The sequence below is a fragment of the Anser anser genome, assembly GCF_964211835.1.
Source record: "Anser anser genome assembly, chromosome: 1".
Lineage (NCBI taxonomy): Eukaryota > Metazoa > Chordata > Aves > Anseriformes > Anatidae > Anser > Anser anser.
Window position 1 is genome coordinate 89,827,205 of NC_139720.1, and position 16,427 is coordinate 89,843,631.

Consider the following 16,427-nt stretch of genomic DNA (forward strand, 5'->3'; position numbering starts at 1 on the left):
CATTCAATTTTGTTTTTACTAATGTGACAAACCCTTAGCACTTGCAATCAAGACCCTGAAGAAGAAGCACCACTGTCAGCATGTGGCATGCATAACTCAGCTTGTGTTGCATATTGTCATATTATACCAATTATACCTCTAAGATAGTCATGGCAGAACAAAAAAGACAAAAATTGGTAAAATGCAAGACCATCCATTAACACGTCCTTTTCACCATGCAAGGCCTGAATACAAGACCTCCAAGTTTAGCTCTGCCAGGAAATAATATAAAACAGTATGCAAAATGAAATAATTACATGATAGAACTGCAAGCACTAATGCATGTTTGTTACAAAGAAATATACATGCTAAACAAACAAACAAAAAAACACAACGTTTTCTGAGGTACTGAATGTAACTTTAGGAGATAACAGCGTAACACAATTTAGGAGGGTCACTGTGATATCAAATAGTCCCAAATGTAATGGTATTTTCAAATCATTAGTAACTTGCAATTACAGCAGCTGGAAAGCTGCAGGATAGACTGATATTAACTAGCACATCATTCTCTAGAAATGTGCTTGATGCTTCTCGACATCTGCTTTGACCTACTGACATCACTTCACAGTAACCGAATCCATGCTTAAATCTTTCCAGCACATAAGCCTAAAGCACAATTGCAATCCAAACATGAGGGTGGTTGGTATCCAGCCCATTCAGGAAGTACTTTAAGACAGTTAAAGACATACAGATTGCTCTTCTCCTCATTCTAAATTATTTTTTTTTTTTACTAAAAAAAAATATTTTACTTCATTTTAGATTTTTGCAGGATGTCTATTTAGTTCAAAAGCACGTACTGAGCTATGGAAGTCAGAGGTAGAAAAGATGCACTGGTCTCTTCTAACCCTTCATATTACAGGAGTACTGGATAAGATTTTTTTGGAAAGGAATATACTATTTTAAAGCACTTTTATTTAGTTTACTTCATAAGACTTACTTTAAAGTCTAAGAATGGATAAAACACAGTGAGTTAGGGAAAACAGAGCAGTATGATTATTTAATATCTCACAGAAAAAAAAAAGATCACTCTAGAGCCATACACCTCTTAAAGCAAAGCACTTCTATGTGCAACTAAAACGTAGTTAGACAAAACCCCAAAAGATTTTTCACACTTAAAGAAAATTAAACATGATAGACTGACATTTCAGTTGTTCTAAAAGTCTTGGCATCTCAAACATCCTTTTAAAAACAGGCAGACAATAAACGTGCATTTCAAACTACAGCTAGCACCTGTACATCCAGCCCACTCCTCCTATGCTTGGGTATACATTTTGTGCCATTGGAAGTGTCAGCATTAATTACATTACTCATTTAACCTTTTCCAGTATTAAAGTAAAAAGATTACATACATTTTAGGGTAATTTAAAAGTAATACAACACTTCAATACTGCCATCTTTTGGCAACTGGGATATATTTCTGCTCAGTGTGTGAGATAATGTCTGATCAGAATAACACCTGCTTTTACAAGCTTTTCAAGAAGTAGAGCATCTCAAGATACCTTTGCTTTTATCCTCAGTTCTATTCTTTTTATTGACAAAAGATATCATTTATTTCCTTCTTGCTCTTACAAGAGTCCAGATGCATCACTGTAACATGGACTGCATATTGAAGGTTTTGCTTTGTTTTTTCCCCATATAAAGCCAAATTCATAAGGAAGTCCCTCCCGTGTCAAAATACCCACTTTTAATAATTTGCAATGAGTGGTTACAAAGGCGTACAGGAGAAATTTTCTACGGCAAATAATTTTAAATTCTTCTCACAAAAAGACTGGACCTTCAGTTTAACATTATTAAGCTTTCTTCTCCAGTGCATGGTGAGTCCTGGAATAATCATCCTGTTAACACAGATATATAGGATATCCCTTGCAACACCAGAACTGCTGTGACCCTTTAAGGGCAACAAGTCAGCTTAATTCTGTTCCCAGATGTAAGAACCACAAATGACAATGCAATGCCCAAGAATTTTGCTTCAGCTCTCTTCCACACAGTCAGCATCACTAACAGCAAGGCTGGTTTTAGCCGGACAGCCTGCAGCAGCCAGAGGCAGTTCATTCCAAACAAATTTCAACCCTTCTGTCATTTTATTTAACCCAGAATTAACTTCTATCTTACACACTTACGGAGACCCACTCCTCTCCCCAACCTCAATTTGTTATTTAAAAAAAAAAAAGATAAACATATACAGCCCAAGCAGAACCATCTCAGCTAGGAAAGGGAGAACAAAAGACCTTTGAAGCCCACTACAGACTTTGCCACACAGCTTTAGAAGTAATGTTGTTCATTACAGCTTACTAACCATGCATATACACAGGAAGGACTGAAGGTGGAATTGAAGCAAACTTAGTGTCTTAATTAAATCTGTGATCCCAACTACCTAGGCAACTACCTAGCTGCTGGATAGCCTATTTGTTAATTTACTTATTAATTCCAGAAACTTCGTTTTGCAACCTATCACAAGGGACTCGATGTGTAAGTTATGCACAGGGCACTACGAAAGGCTTAAGGAACTAGGCAGAACTTAAAATCAGAAACTATTTAATATCTCTAATGGAAGATGAGATGGGTCCACAACAACGGCCCCAGAACTCACTCTTTGTGAGGAAATTCAAAACCAACCATGAGTCTAAAAAATAACTTGAGCCTATTCCAAAATAAAGACATTCCCTAGCTAAATTACTTACTACTTAAATGCATAAAGATAAAAGGCTGTGTCTCACAAGTGAGGTAGCTCAGGTACTTACTTGGAAGAGTAAGAGTCTTCAGATTCAGTTTGCAAGGAGTATTCCAGTGTTTTAGTTAACTGCTATTTACGCAAAATAGATAAATAGCCCCTGGAATACCAGACCAGAATCTAAGACTCCTCACTCTTTCCCCTAAGCTCAGACATTGTGCTCTCTCCCCTTAATTCATCTCTATTTCTTTTCTGTCGGGTGGCACCACCTTGAGAGGAAGAAGTAAGAATGACTTGAACCTCCAACAACATAACCAACAGTGTTTTGGGGAACGGCACAGAACATTGTACATGTAGGTATATGTAATTAGACCAAAAAGGTTCACTGACCAGTCAGCAGCTATCTAACCATTTCCAACCAGAGGGGCAAGGAGGCACAGAGAGAGAACACTGTTTGCCCTGAACAGCACACCTGGTATGAAGCCTTGGGTCAGCAGTCTATATAAACTATTAACTGTCTTCCATCTTGGAGAAGTTGAAAGACAGAACCATCCACGCAATCCATGGAAAATCTGTTAGTCCAAGAACGAGCCAAAGAACGACGCAGAGAAGCAATCCTCAGCACAACTTTCCATGCTTTCCCACGTGCCTTCTCTTCCCTTCTGCACAGGACATGGCTTTCCTTTCCTTTCCCTTTCCTTATTCACCTCCCCACCCCGGTACCTCCATTCAGAATTCCCTCAGGTCATTTCAAAACGCCCCATAACTTTACCCACAGAGGTCCGATGTAGGAGTTGAGCACTATACAAGAAGACTGCCATGTTTCTGAAGGGTCTCTTCTCTATTTCTGCTACCAGATGACATTCAGCCTTGCCATCCTTCTAAGGACTCACACTAAATAAAGTCGGGCAGCTTCTACAATAGTAATTTCTTTTTCAAGGCACAAGTCACTGGCTCTCCCTGCCTTTGCCAAGAACACTCATGGCTGGTATTTTTTTCATCAGTAGCAAATCACAGACTAAACTAAATCACTGCTTCGACAGAACAACAAGCTAATTACGAGTATATTCTTTTTAATATCATCATTACATGCCCATGTGCCATAAAGGCTCTTGTCTTAATCAAAGCAGAAATCTCATGGCGGTATCCATATGCTGGTACAATATTGGGCAGTACACAATGGTACATAAAAAAAGACCATCACTTTACAACAAAATAAACGATTAACAGCTTAGACACACATCAAAAGTGTAATAGAGGGATTGTAATTCCTCTTCTAAGTACATGAGGAAAACCCTACATTTCAGTGAAAATGCGCAAGTGACACAATGCCAGAGAAAGAACATTGGGATTTTTTGAGTAGTTCAATTTTTACTACACACTAGGCAAAAAAAAAAGGCTCTCTCAAAAAAAATCTAGGATGAAAATACATATGTATTCTATGAAGCCATGTCACTAATTTTGACATATTCAGAGACAACTGAGCAACTTGCAACTTAAATTCTATTACATGTGTCTTAAGTTTTCACCAAAAGTTTTAATATTTTTTTCTAAGTAAGACAAATTTGCGAAGGTCTGAGCATGAGAAAATAAGGCTAGTCTGCTGGTATGTAGGTTAGCCTTTAGAGACTTGGGTTGCCAATTCTATCTGATGACTTAAGGGAAAATGTCAATCTCACTTGACTTTCCACGTGTGTAGATTGGTAAACCACTGTACAAACTGGCTGCACGATCAGCAGTCTCTGCTCCAGTGGAGCCTGGGACTGCAGCAGCAAGGCAAACACAGATTGGAAGCTTGACGAAACCGTTTGCACAATACCTGGTTACTTACATTTGACATTAATTATGGTCCCTTTCATTCAGAAAAATAAGTACAGAATATTTAGGTGTAGGCTTTCTTTTTTTTTCCTTCTGAGTAAAAGCAAGTGTGCAACCCTCCCACTTCCTAAACTATTCAGCAGGAAATAATAAAGCAAGCACGCAAACAAAAACATCTCACAACTTCTGGTAACCTTTTCTTGGAAAAGATCAGCAACTTCAAATACCATGTTATGACTGGCATCCAAAGAAAAAAAAAAAAAGGTCTTTGTTCAGAGGGAAACATTCCTTTTATCTCACTATTGCATTCCAGTTGCATAAGGTTTGTAACAGGAGATGCATTATGTTGCAGAGAATCAGTCACAGTTCCTTAAAAATCATAGTGTTTGTAATGACAAACAGGGATTGAAGCATTTCATTAACTAGGGAGAATAAAGTGTTTTCCTGCTTTCTCAACCCAAATTTAGTGCTTCATTCTGAGTTCTGAAAAAGGAGAATCCGTACAACTCTAAAGATCAATGAGAAAAATGAGCATTTTGTATGGCTAATTTGGCACCAGTAATCAAAAGGGCAGAACATTCAAGACCCTTCAGACCTCTCGCGTACTCAGAATTCCCTCAAACCTGCTGGTTTTGAATACACAAGACAAGCACGCACAATCTCCCTTCTAGTTAACTACTAAGGAGAAAAAGAGTTGAAAACAGAAAAAGTCAACCACGATGTATCTTTTAAAGTTGGTTTGAGCTCCTTTGGACCAGAACTCTATTAAACACCAACTAGAGCCATTTAATTACTGTGAGATGTTGTGTACAGAAGAATTATAGTAGTCTAAATGCCTTTTCTGCATTTTCCAATTTGTATCCTGTTTGGATTTATTTTCAGCTGAATCCTAACACCGTTTCTTTCAGCTGCAATTACTGGTCTAGGAATAATTACAACATCTGTAGCAGTTTCACCATTAAGTTATTATGCACTCGACCTTAACCCCAGGTTTAACTTCCATCTAAGAATTGATAACAATGGTAAATTCACATGTGGGAATCACTGCCTTTTGCACTAGCATTCAGTGTCAGGAAATGAACTTTCCTTACTTATTTTGCAATTTGTTTTCTGCATGAACACCCCAAATAATAACTAGATTTGCAGTGTGTTCTCGGATTATAGCACTCTGCAGGGATGCTTTGGTTTTGATATTAACAATCATTACAATCTCAATTTCCTTTAAATCAGTAGTACCCTCGCTGCTTATAAAATTTGCTCTTCAGCTTTTATGCTGTTCATTTAGATTGCAAACTTGATTCAGACTGACATAGGAAGATCATTCCATCAAAGTTTCTTTCAGATCTTCATTCTCAGAAGCCTCCAAGTACTTGTAGTATATATCATAATGCAACAATACTTTTTCTTCCCTCAGTTCCTCTCTGATTTCCCCAGCTTCCCCTACTCCCACAGGCTGATCTGCTTAAAAAAAAAAAAAAAATCAAAAAAAGAACCCACAAGATGACAAAACCCAGAAAAAGATGACAAGTGAAGCACTTCCATAATTTAAAGAATCCCAAATTTTGTGCCAAAAGTCACTTCATAGAAGTGGCAATTCATAATTCTCTCGCATTTCAGAATTCTCATTTGTGGGTTCCTTCTTCTATTCTCTTCTTTATACTTCACTACTATTGCTAAACTGAAGTACTGCTTGGCCCTTATATTTCATCTTCAAATCACAAAGCATTTCTTTCACTACTCCCAGCAAAATTGCAGGGATCCAGCTTTATACTTATTTTTGTTCTACAGATACAACAACTGAGGTGAGAAAAATCCCTGAGCATAAAACAGCAGGTAACCTGAATAGGTAAGCCAGAGCTAGTGCTGCACGAACTGATTCAAACAAGGTGGAGTACAGCAGAATTAGTGTAGTTTCAACCTTCCTGAATATTAATGGAAGGTATCAGAGACAGAATTCAGTGTCAATTTTTGACTTATGATTATGCACCCTAACCATAAAATAAAGACTTGAATAGGGTAGCATTCTACAATTTTAGTTCTGCAAACTTCTAATGCACTTGCAAGAATCATTTAACCTTTCCTGGTCTCATTTTATGATTTCTTTTTTCCCTTTCACACCAAATCTGACATGTCACTGATATTTGGGAATCCATTTTAAAATGATCAGATGGAAGGAACAATAAAAATCCTCTGGACATCTATAGCATTTACCAAGTGTACACCAAATATTTTACTGAATAAAGGTTGTAATATCTACATCTTGAATCTAACCATGTATTTTATGTGCTCTAAAATCTTTTACAAGACAATAAATAAATAAAAATCCAGTGCATGTAACAATAGATTGTTCAATCTATAGAACTACTCAGATGTATGTTGAACAACAAAACAGAAATTACAATCCTTTTACTTCAACTTACATGTAAAAAGTGTTCTGTCCTTACAAATCCAATTCTGCTTGCTGTTGCTATAGTAAAGTGTACTTTCAACAGAAGCAAGGTTCTCTTCTTGACTTAGGAATAACTCAATTAAATCTGATTTGGGCTGACAGGAGCATCTCCTTTTTTAAAAACAAGATTCCTGCTGTCATGAGTTCTCCACTTCAGGATTACAATCTGAAGAGATTTATGCAAATTCCCAAAATTTCACTGCATGATATATGCTTTCTTTTGGTTGGGGCCCACAAATTGGATTTTATATGTCAAATATTGAAAAGAGAAAACCGGAACAGGTCAGTGTTTTAAATGTGATTGATTTCTTCAAAGGAAATGGGTGACATGATGCATTACTGCAATAAGATACTCATATTTCTGCTATAAATCATACCGTTCTGTTAGGTCTTTTTCAACTGGAACTCATGCAGAACTATCTGGAACTGCTGTAAATTGGAACTTTCCATAAAAACTTTTTTTTTGTTGTTTCGTAGTATGTTATTTTTCCCTCAATTTGCTTTGACAGATGGACTTCAGGCATGATTGTTACTTAGTTAAAAACACTCAGGTCTAAAAGGTATTATTGGGAAGTCACATTAGAGTTTTTCTCATTGGGGAAAAAGGATTTTCAAAGTCTTCACAAATGCTAGCTAGCCTATGGCTGGTATCATTAGAAAGTGTAATACAGGACAACCTTGATTTGGATTATTGGATGGATGTTCCTTAAAACCACACAGTCCTCTCCAACTTGCCCCAAACCAACATTCTTTTACTTTTTTTTTTACCCTATCAGTTACGATGAACAGTATGTGTGCCATAAGTAGTTAAGAGGATATTAAATTCAAGCAACAGTTAAGAATGTGCCACAGTAGACTCAAACTTTTCATAAAAACAGTGCAAGAAACAAATTCCGAAGCAGCATTAACTAATGAACTAAATGATGGTTGGTAACCAGTGTTGACTGACAGTTTGGTTATCATGTAGGCTGTAAAAACCCGTAACAGATAATTCTGCGACAGAACAACAACAAAATGTGTTGGGGAATGAGTACCCAGCTTGGCACGTTTATAGACCACTTTCGCAGATTAAAAAAACAAACAAACAAACAAAAAAAACCCACAACATTAAACATTCTATGCATGTTTTTGCTTCGACTGAGTAGTTCTGAAATCATTTTAGCTATGTCAACCAAAAACATTTCGCTATGGTACCAGACTGCTCTGAATCACCTGTAAATGGACATAAATGTTAATAAGTGAATTAATGGGACTGTACAACAGTGCATTAGTAGAGGATCTAGACCTCACCATTTATGTTATACCATGCAAATTTCCATATTCACTTTTTTTTTTTTTTAATTTGAACAGCAATTGCAACAACATATTCTTGAATTTTTTTCATGTGGTGAAACCTAGGTTCGGATATTAAATATGACAAATCTTGTCCACACCCCACACCCCCAACACATTTTCATTAACTACAAAAAGCTCCTTTAATAGCTTTTCTTTGCACTTCTCACCTTAGCAGCTGGAATTGTAGAGAAGATAATTCTTTTCTTTGTATTAGCCTAAGCTTAGCTTGCTGAGTATCAGAAGAGAATAACCAGCTTCTGTCATTTGAACAAGGAGCATCAACCAGTACCTGTACAGCAAATAGGAGCAAATAAGACAATTCACAATACAGTTTTCAGAAAGTGATTATCTGTACCAAAATCCACTCAACTGATTTTTGCAAGCAGCTGGAACGCCATTTTTATTTTCCATTTTAGGAGAAGAAACGATCTAATTACTATTTTGAGATGCTTATAAGGAGTCATCAAGGAGGAAGAAGAAAAAAAAAATGCCTCAAAACTACCCTCTACCTGGAGAACAGAGCTTTCTCACTTGATCCCCTGTTCTTAAGTACACATCATGCATGGAAGCTACAAGGTCTTCAGAATTCATTACCAAAACTAAATGGGTAACATCATCTAACATGTGAACAAATGCACAATAAGCTTCATAAAGTGATTCCTGAGGCCTTAAAAATCGTGTATATGACCTTGGTTCCCCTTGATAAGCGAAATATTTTTTTGGAGTCTGGAAAAACATGAAAAATAAAGCAGCATGGGAAAAGAATCAGAAGGAAGAAATATCATTTACTAATAATGTTACCTTGTCATACGATTCAGGTTTAAAATCTCCAATCTGTCTACCGTCTTGTTTAGAGACAGTTATTAAGTTAACCAACGGATCCGGGATGAAGGATTCCATTGTCTGTTTCAACCATCTTGATCTCAAATCATCATACTCGTTACAGTGAAATTGACCTTAAAAAATTAAAAAATGAAGTAAATAGTGAAATTGACCTTAAAAAATTAAAAAATGAAGTAAACACTCTAAAATCAGTCCTCTGTATTTTCTGTGAATACAAAGAGTAACAAATTCAGAAATTGTTTTTTTTTCCTATGACAGCCATAGACTTTACACCCTATGTTTTTATGCTATTGCACATTTTATGACACTGCTAGATTTTTATAAACCCTAGTAAATTTCAACATGTTCCTACAGAGCAATCCATAAATATTTACTAGCAAATACTTATGGTAGCAATACACTTCCACAGTAAAACCAACTTTAAACATAAGCCACATCCCAAATCACTGCTGAGTATTTTTCTATGTTCCTTCTACCACTGTATGAAGTACGTCTCTTACAGGTTAATTGCCTTTTAACTAAATAAAGCCTCAGCTTTCTGCACCCTATACTGAGCAGTCCAATTCCTGACTGAGTTGAAATTTAAGCTGTGTTTTAACAAAAGCCTGTTGTTGCACTTAAAACAACGCCTGAGTAGTTATCTCTTCTGAAGAAACTGTTGCTTGTAACTCAACCCAGGCCAGCAATGCACTTTCCTCTTAATTCCTGTTTACTATTTTCAAAAAGTTTCTCTTTTTGAGTCTCTGGACACCCATCTGTGGCTTGTCCCATACCTTTTGTCTGCCATACATAATAGGAAATACTTTAGCATTCACTGAGATATAGTCAGAATCAACTTTCTTGCACCTTACTTTCTCAGCAACAAACTAATATCTTCAGAAGAAGATGTGGGATAAAAGGTTTTATTTTTATTTTTAATTTTATTTTTCCCCAAACCTTTTGAAAGGGCAAGTCATTCAATTCACTTCATTGGCAGCACCTGGTTCCTCTAGAAGAGGGAGTGAGAACAAGCTGTAATCAACATTTACAGGTGGCTACAATTAATATTCTCATCCTTAAGAACCTAAGGTGCTATAAACATTTTGAGACAATTTCTGCTCAACTTAACATATAAACTTGGGAACAGATGTTTACTGTTGCCTTCTAACATGCTGTGATTATCTTGGTGCTTTATTCTGCTAAATCCAGGTAGATCAAGACACAGAACTTTTAAAATGCTGATTTAGACCAATTCCTCATCATAAGCTCTTCCCCCCTGCCTAGATCTAGCACTTTTAATTTATGTTCCATTTGATATTGGTACACTTAGATTTACTTATACTATTTGCATAGCACTGGCCAGGCAGGTAGCAGAGTAAAAGAAAAAAAGGTACAAATATTCAAGGACTGCAAATTACTTAACTTCCTGGGCCAACAAATCCACAAAGGAGTTAAATTAGCTTCTTCAGAAGTAACAATAAGAAAATCAGTGAAGTAAAACATAAAGCTACTACACTTTTGTCTGTCAGTATGCAGTAACAGATATTTAAATAACTAATGCAATTTTCATGCTCTTGTAGGTAAACAAACCTAATAAAAATCCTACTAAAAGGCACAGAACTAATTAGAATATATATATTTTTTTCTTCCCACCCCCAATCCAAATCTGTACAGAATACAGACACAACTAAAATAGCCCAGGAACACAGTGAGGAATCAACTAACAGCACCTCAATACAGTACCTGGATAGGCACACTGTAGGATAGTTACTGATTTACCCCCTGGTGCAGCACAGAGATCCAAAACGTCTTCCCCATCCTTCACCTCTAATGCCAGCACTGGTAACACTGAAGCAGCATTCAGCAGATAATATTCTTTCAGTTTACCAGTTTGGTGTTTTTGCGCAGGGAATCTCCTAGGAGTTCTACTGATGTAACACTTCAATGATCTTGGAAGATAAGGCAAAGTTCCTCGAAAGGCAAGATGATATCCCTTCACACGCAACGTATTCTCCAGTTCAGCGGACTGGCTGAATTTGTTAAGCAGGATGGCATACTGCCAGCATGACGGGCATGTGAGTACATCTCTAGATTGGAAAAAGGAAAAGCTATTTAATAACTTGACAAATAAAATTAACTTTCCAATACGAAGCACAATGCTTTTTCTGACTATAAGGAACTTCCCTGGGGCAAAGAATGACTGCAAAATTAGCTACCAGAAATCACAGTGGTTTTGCAGTGGTCGTTCCAGCCGCCACTGTAAAATGTACATCTATACATACATATACATGTGTGTATATATATATACATCTATACATATATCTATGTATACACACATATATATACACACACACATCGATACATCTATAAAACATAGTCTTTACAAGTGTTCTTTGCTAAATTTCCATTTACATTCTACAATCATTGGGCTAGAAAAACATACACCAATAAATGTTCCTTGAAAGTAACCAAAAAGCAGCGTTTACATCTAGGAATATGCCTGCTTGTATTTCAGTTTGCTTTCTCAGACCTTTCTTCAAGGATTTTCATCATTTTCTACTTGAATTCTTCTCGGTATTTTTTCCTTCAGCACTATAAAATACTCCTCAGTAATATTTGTTGACTAAAAGAGAAATATGCATTGATCCAACCTAGGAGTTTCTAAGTTGATTCAGTTAAACTAATGTTATGTATCTACGCTTAAAACTTCTTTCTAAATTTTATTTACACATTTCAAGAGGGTACTCAGTAATCACATGGTTACTAAGATTCTGATGACGTGAGATGCTTTTCTGTTCAAAGTAATGTGGCACAGATCACATCAGCATTCCTCATGCACTTCAGCTTGAAATCAACTGCTTTTGTTCACATTCCTGCTGGAAAGTATGTAAGCTAAGCAATGAACTTCTCCAGAAGGGCTCTTCTGCTGGCTTTCCTATGAGTGACAAGCACCACCTAGCAGAGGAGAGACGTCTTCTCTCAGCGCCAGTTCTTTAGCTACTGTGTGATCAAGACCCAAATTAACTGATATCGTTTTTCTGTACACGTAAACAGACAGCAGTCAATTTCTTCTCCAGTCTCTACTAAAAAGCTATAGAGAAAAAAATACTAACAGCATCTGTTGGGTATGAAGGGTTACTTTGGACCATGCTTTTACAAAACAGCAAACTGAAACACAGAAGATGGCAGTGTCCTTACAGTGTATACACATGTAGGCAAACAGAAACTTAATCACCATATAAAGAAACCTATTTCCTTTTTATCAAGGAAAAAAAAATATCAAATTTTAGTCTTCTGTTATTCCACACTTTTATTATAGTTCTAAACTGCAAGTAAACTGAAACAGCTGCCACAGCCTATGACTCTTTTTGAAGTTATTTTATGAAGCACTTAAAAATTAACAGAACCTCTCTCCTCCCTCCCCCATTTCCCCAAAACAACAGACCTGACACTGGTCCACTTATCTCCCAGTTCCGCTGTGTACTGCTTCTCAAAATGATCCAGAACAACTTGACAAATTTGCTTTTGAAGTTTCCCTTTTGTTTTATTTTCCACCTTCAGAGAAAGGCACAGAAAAGTTAAAAAAAAAAAAAAAAGTTATCGCAAGAACTACTAAAAAAACATTTTTCCAGCTTAAACCAATTTCTCACTGATATTCAGATGCTCTGATATGAAGGTCATATCACACATACAATCAAAACCTTACAGATTTTAGAGAATGAAGTTAAGCTAGTGTACTCTCTTGTTCCCTATGTGTGAGGAGGTCAATCAAAGCTTGATGATAACACTCTGTCTCCACATCAACTGAGATAACACAGCGGGTCCTGGGGCTGTGATACATCAGGAGCAAAATAAGCAATGCATGATTATGGAGATTGTTCCTTAGAACCATGATCACCTCTGCCAAGGTGTATCAAAGTGCTTAACTAAAAGAAAGAAATTCACCTGAATCACTGTGCGAGTCAGCTAGAATATAGTTAGAAAATACTGCAAGAAGTAAGATAAGGAATAAGAAAAAAAATTACTTTAGCTACACTTTATTTTTTTTTTCAACCCATAAAAAAATATGTTTCATTTGACAAGGAAGGGTAGGAAAAACTTGTGTTTCCTGAACAAACTTGTACTATTCAGAAGGAGAGCTCCAAACGATTCTTTTCTGTTTCACTTGACAAGGGTGTATGTGTGTGTGTTAGAGCTTGTGGTTTCTACATAAACTTGTGCAGCTCAGAACAACTCCAAATGCAAACCCTCCATTTTGCGGGAGTTCCGTGTTTAGGGACATACAGCACCTCCCTGCTGCGAGCCCGTACCATCGTTATTGCTGGTTTCCAGACATGCCGTCCACGGCTCACCCCTCATCAGAAAACTCAGACTCCCAAAAGCCCTCCCCAACAGACGCTAGCGAGGAAGAAAGGGGTACACCTAACCACGGGCAGCCTTCGCAGAAGGAACAAGGCAGCAAAGGGACGGCACAAACGCCCAAGGCAGCCCCTGGCTCTATTATCCGCTGTCTGCTCTCCCCGCAGCCCTTCATGGCGCCCGCGGGGCCAGCGCAGGCGGGGACAGCAGCGCTGCGGGAGCCGCCTCCCAAGCCCGGCCCGGCCCGGCCCGGGGGCTGCGGAAGGCCGCCCAGGAAGGGGCCGGGCGCTGCCAGATGCCCGCTGCCCCTGCTGCTTGCCCGGTGCCTCACCTGCTCCGACGGCCGGCCGGCCCCTCGCCGCGGCCACAGGCCGGCCCCGGCGGGGAGCGGCGCTGGCAGCAGCCGGGCCGCGGCGGGCGGCAGCCGCATGGCCGGGCCCGGAGCCGGGCGGGGCGCGGCAAGAGGGCGGCCCTGGGCCTGTCAGGTGGTGGCTGTGTGGTTAAATCGTGGGGTTAGGGAGCGCACCGCCCTCCTCCTCCGCCCCGGGAGCGGGGCTTCGGGTGTTACAGTGGAAGGCGTTACGCAGGGTGATGGTGGGCCTGGGTTAATCAGTTTATAAAAACCTGCTCCAGCTGCCCCTGCCAGCCCCCATCCAAGCCCTGCATCAGACCTCTCTGCTAATAGCTTGTCTGCAGCCCTTAGCTCCCGGCTGGCCCAAACTTACAGACGTTGTGACTACCACACAGCTACTCAGCTACCTCCTGCAAACCACGTCAGAGGTCGGTTCTAGTTTCATCTGCTGTTACTGCTAATAAATCATTGGAAACTTAAAAATTACGCACAAGAATGTCTTAAGGTTTTTAAGGTTTGAGATTGCTGGTTGCCGTTCCCAGACAAGAGGGAACATTTCTATTAATGGCTGCCTGGGCAGCTTCTGGGTGCTTACGCTGGCCTTTAAAATCCAGAATGGAAAAGGGTGCAAAGGTAAAGGCAAGAGTGCTGTCATATAAATAAATATTTGAGTTTCAGGCACTGATTAATGAAGACTAAGAACGTTCATGCAAGCCTCATGCAAATTATCGTCATGAAACTTCTAAGATTATTTGAAATGTTTCAATCAGCATCCTGAGAAGGAGCCAGTAGGTGAAACGTAGACCTGCACAACAAATGTGAAAGGAAACCAGAAGGGTTTTAGATAAAGGAATTGTACAACCAGATATGGGACAAAACTGGTATAAAAGTATAGTTCTCTGCAGTTATAATTCTTCCAAGTCCTACAACACATACAAGAAAACACATAAGGTAATTTAATTTTATTTTGCTAACAAAATAAACAAAAAAAGAATGCTGAAAGAGCCACCCGTGCTTAAATGTAGAGGACAAAAATTACCCCATTCTGAAGAAATTTTAAGTTTATGTAAACAATTAAAAAGTCTGAGTCTGCTGCTCTTCCCCAGTCCTTCAGTCTATTATCTTGTTGCTTACCAGTGAATCATTGTTTCAGTAGTATGGCTACCCTACCCAGGTCTCCCTTGGCTTTGTTGGTCTTCACCAGTCTAACCCATGTACTTGTCTTGATGTAAGGACTTCACTTCTTATTACACACTCACTCCACTTTTTCCACTGTCTCAATCCTTCCGCTAGCCCAACATGAAGAGAACTTGATGTTAAATTCATATTCACTGAGGAATATACACTTACTTACTAACATTGCTAATCAGTTTCCTAAAATTTTGTGAAAAGCGTGGGTTTTGTTACTTTTGTTACAACTAGCAGTTGCCAGAGTAATCCTGGGAAAGAAAATAACAGTGTGTCTGAATAGTGGGGGGAAGGGGAGGAATTCCTCTGTCCTAGGATAAACTTGTCTCCAAACTTCATTTACTTTTAAAATTTAGTACCTTCTTCATTAAAGGATGCATCTGTTGAAATACCATGGGACTTGTTCTATTCAAAGTAATAGAAGCACTCTAAGTTGGATCAGTTCCAGAAGCTAGAAAGCTAATGGGCAGTGCTGCTATGTTAAGTGGGTAGCATCCTGAAATTACAGTACTATGCTTTTAATTAAATTTTGCAATATGTGAGTGAAAAAAGAAATACTGGCTGAACGTTATTTTACAAAAGGAGACATGCTACTTGCTTTGTTACTGTCCATCAACCTTTTCTAATACGGTATCACTGTATCTGAAAATAACTGCTCTCAGGATAAACACTGGCTACCACAGCAAAACTAAGAAATCCATTTTTAAGTGACAGATAGGTCTTCAGAGGATCCGGAGAGTTCTTTGAGTTTCAAAGAAAAAATAATGACCATGTCCTTTATAAAACCCATGCAAAAGTCACAGCCTAGAAAGTGATCTAACAGGGGCTTAGACCCTACTACAGGATGGGCTTCCAAGGCGTGTTGATAGCCAGTGAGACTATTTATGTGCCTAAGGTTTGCTGGCTACATTTGACTCATCGGCACTTCGGTGAATAGCAGAAGTGTTCCTTCCATCTTGATCCTCACAACTAGGGCTCACAAGAGGGCCATTAGAAAGCATGCATCAGCCTTCTATTGCAGGCAATTCCTTTAAAGCATTCAGAACTGTAGAACTGAAATACAAATCTTGCAAGATTATCTAAGCAATAAAATCACAGCACTTTTGCCCCACCTCAGTAGGCATGTCCCCTTACTTACTGTGAATTATTTACATAGAGAGACCACGTCACAGACGCGAAGCTAAATCTAACGGATATCAAACATACCTACCTTTTTGGTCAGGTACAGTTACTATTCTCTATTTTAAGACTTTAAGTAGGGTCCTTCTTTAAAACTTGAAATTTTGATCTTTCTGCGCATTCTAGGTTTTGGCTAAATAGGAAGATGACGGTGAGAACAGCTTACTTGGAAGCACTGATTACTTTTTAGACTAATTCAGCTTAGGAAAGTTATT

The 16,427-nt window shown here is 38.4% G+C and overlaps 1 protein-coding gene across 4 annotated transcripts in view; it reads right to left on the reverse strand.

The window, feature by feature from the left end:
• Nucleotides 1-14,039, reverse strand: part of NSUN3 (NOP2/Sun RNA methyltransferase 3) — an 18,977-nt gene extending 4,938 nt beyond the window's left edge. Inside the window, exons 1-5 of one of the 4 annotated variants that reach the window (XM_083824179.1) lie at nt 13,825-14,039; nt 12,580-12,689; nt 11,022-11,221; nt 9,114-9,268; nt 8,480-8,601 (exon numbers count right to left, since the gene is read on the reverse strand). In XM_083824179.1, coding sequence (XP_083680305.1) covers nt 8,480-8,601; nt 9,114-9,268; nt 11,022-11,221; nt 12,580-12,689; nt 13,825-13,923 — 686 coding nt within the window. In that variant the 5' untranslated portion in view covers nt 13,924-14,039. Of the gene's footprint in view, nt 1-8,479; nt 8,602-9,113; nt 9,269-10,877; nt 11,222-12,579; nt 12,690-13,444; nt 13,669-13,824 lie in introns of those variants that run through there. The other 3 variants (XM_083824176.1, XM_083824177.1, XM_083824178.1) reach the window with 3 other exon arrangements.
• Between the last annotated feature and the right edge of the window lie 2,388 nt (nt 14,040-16,427).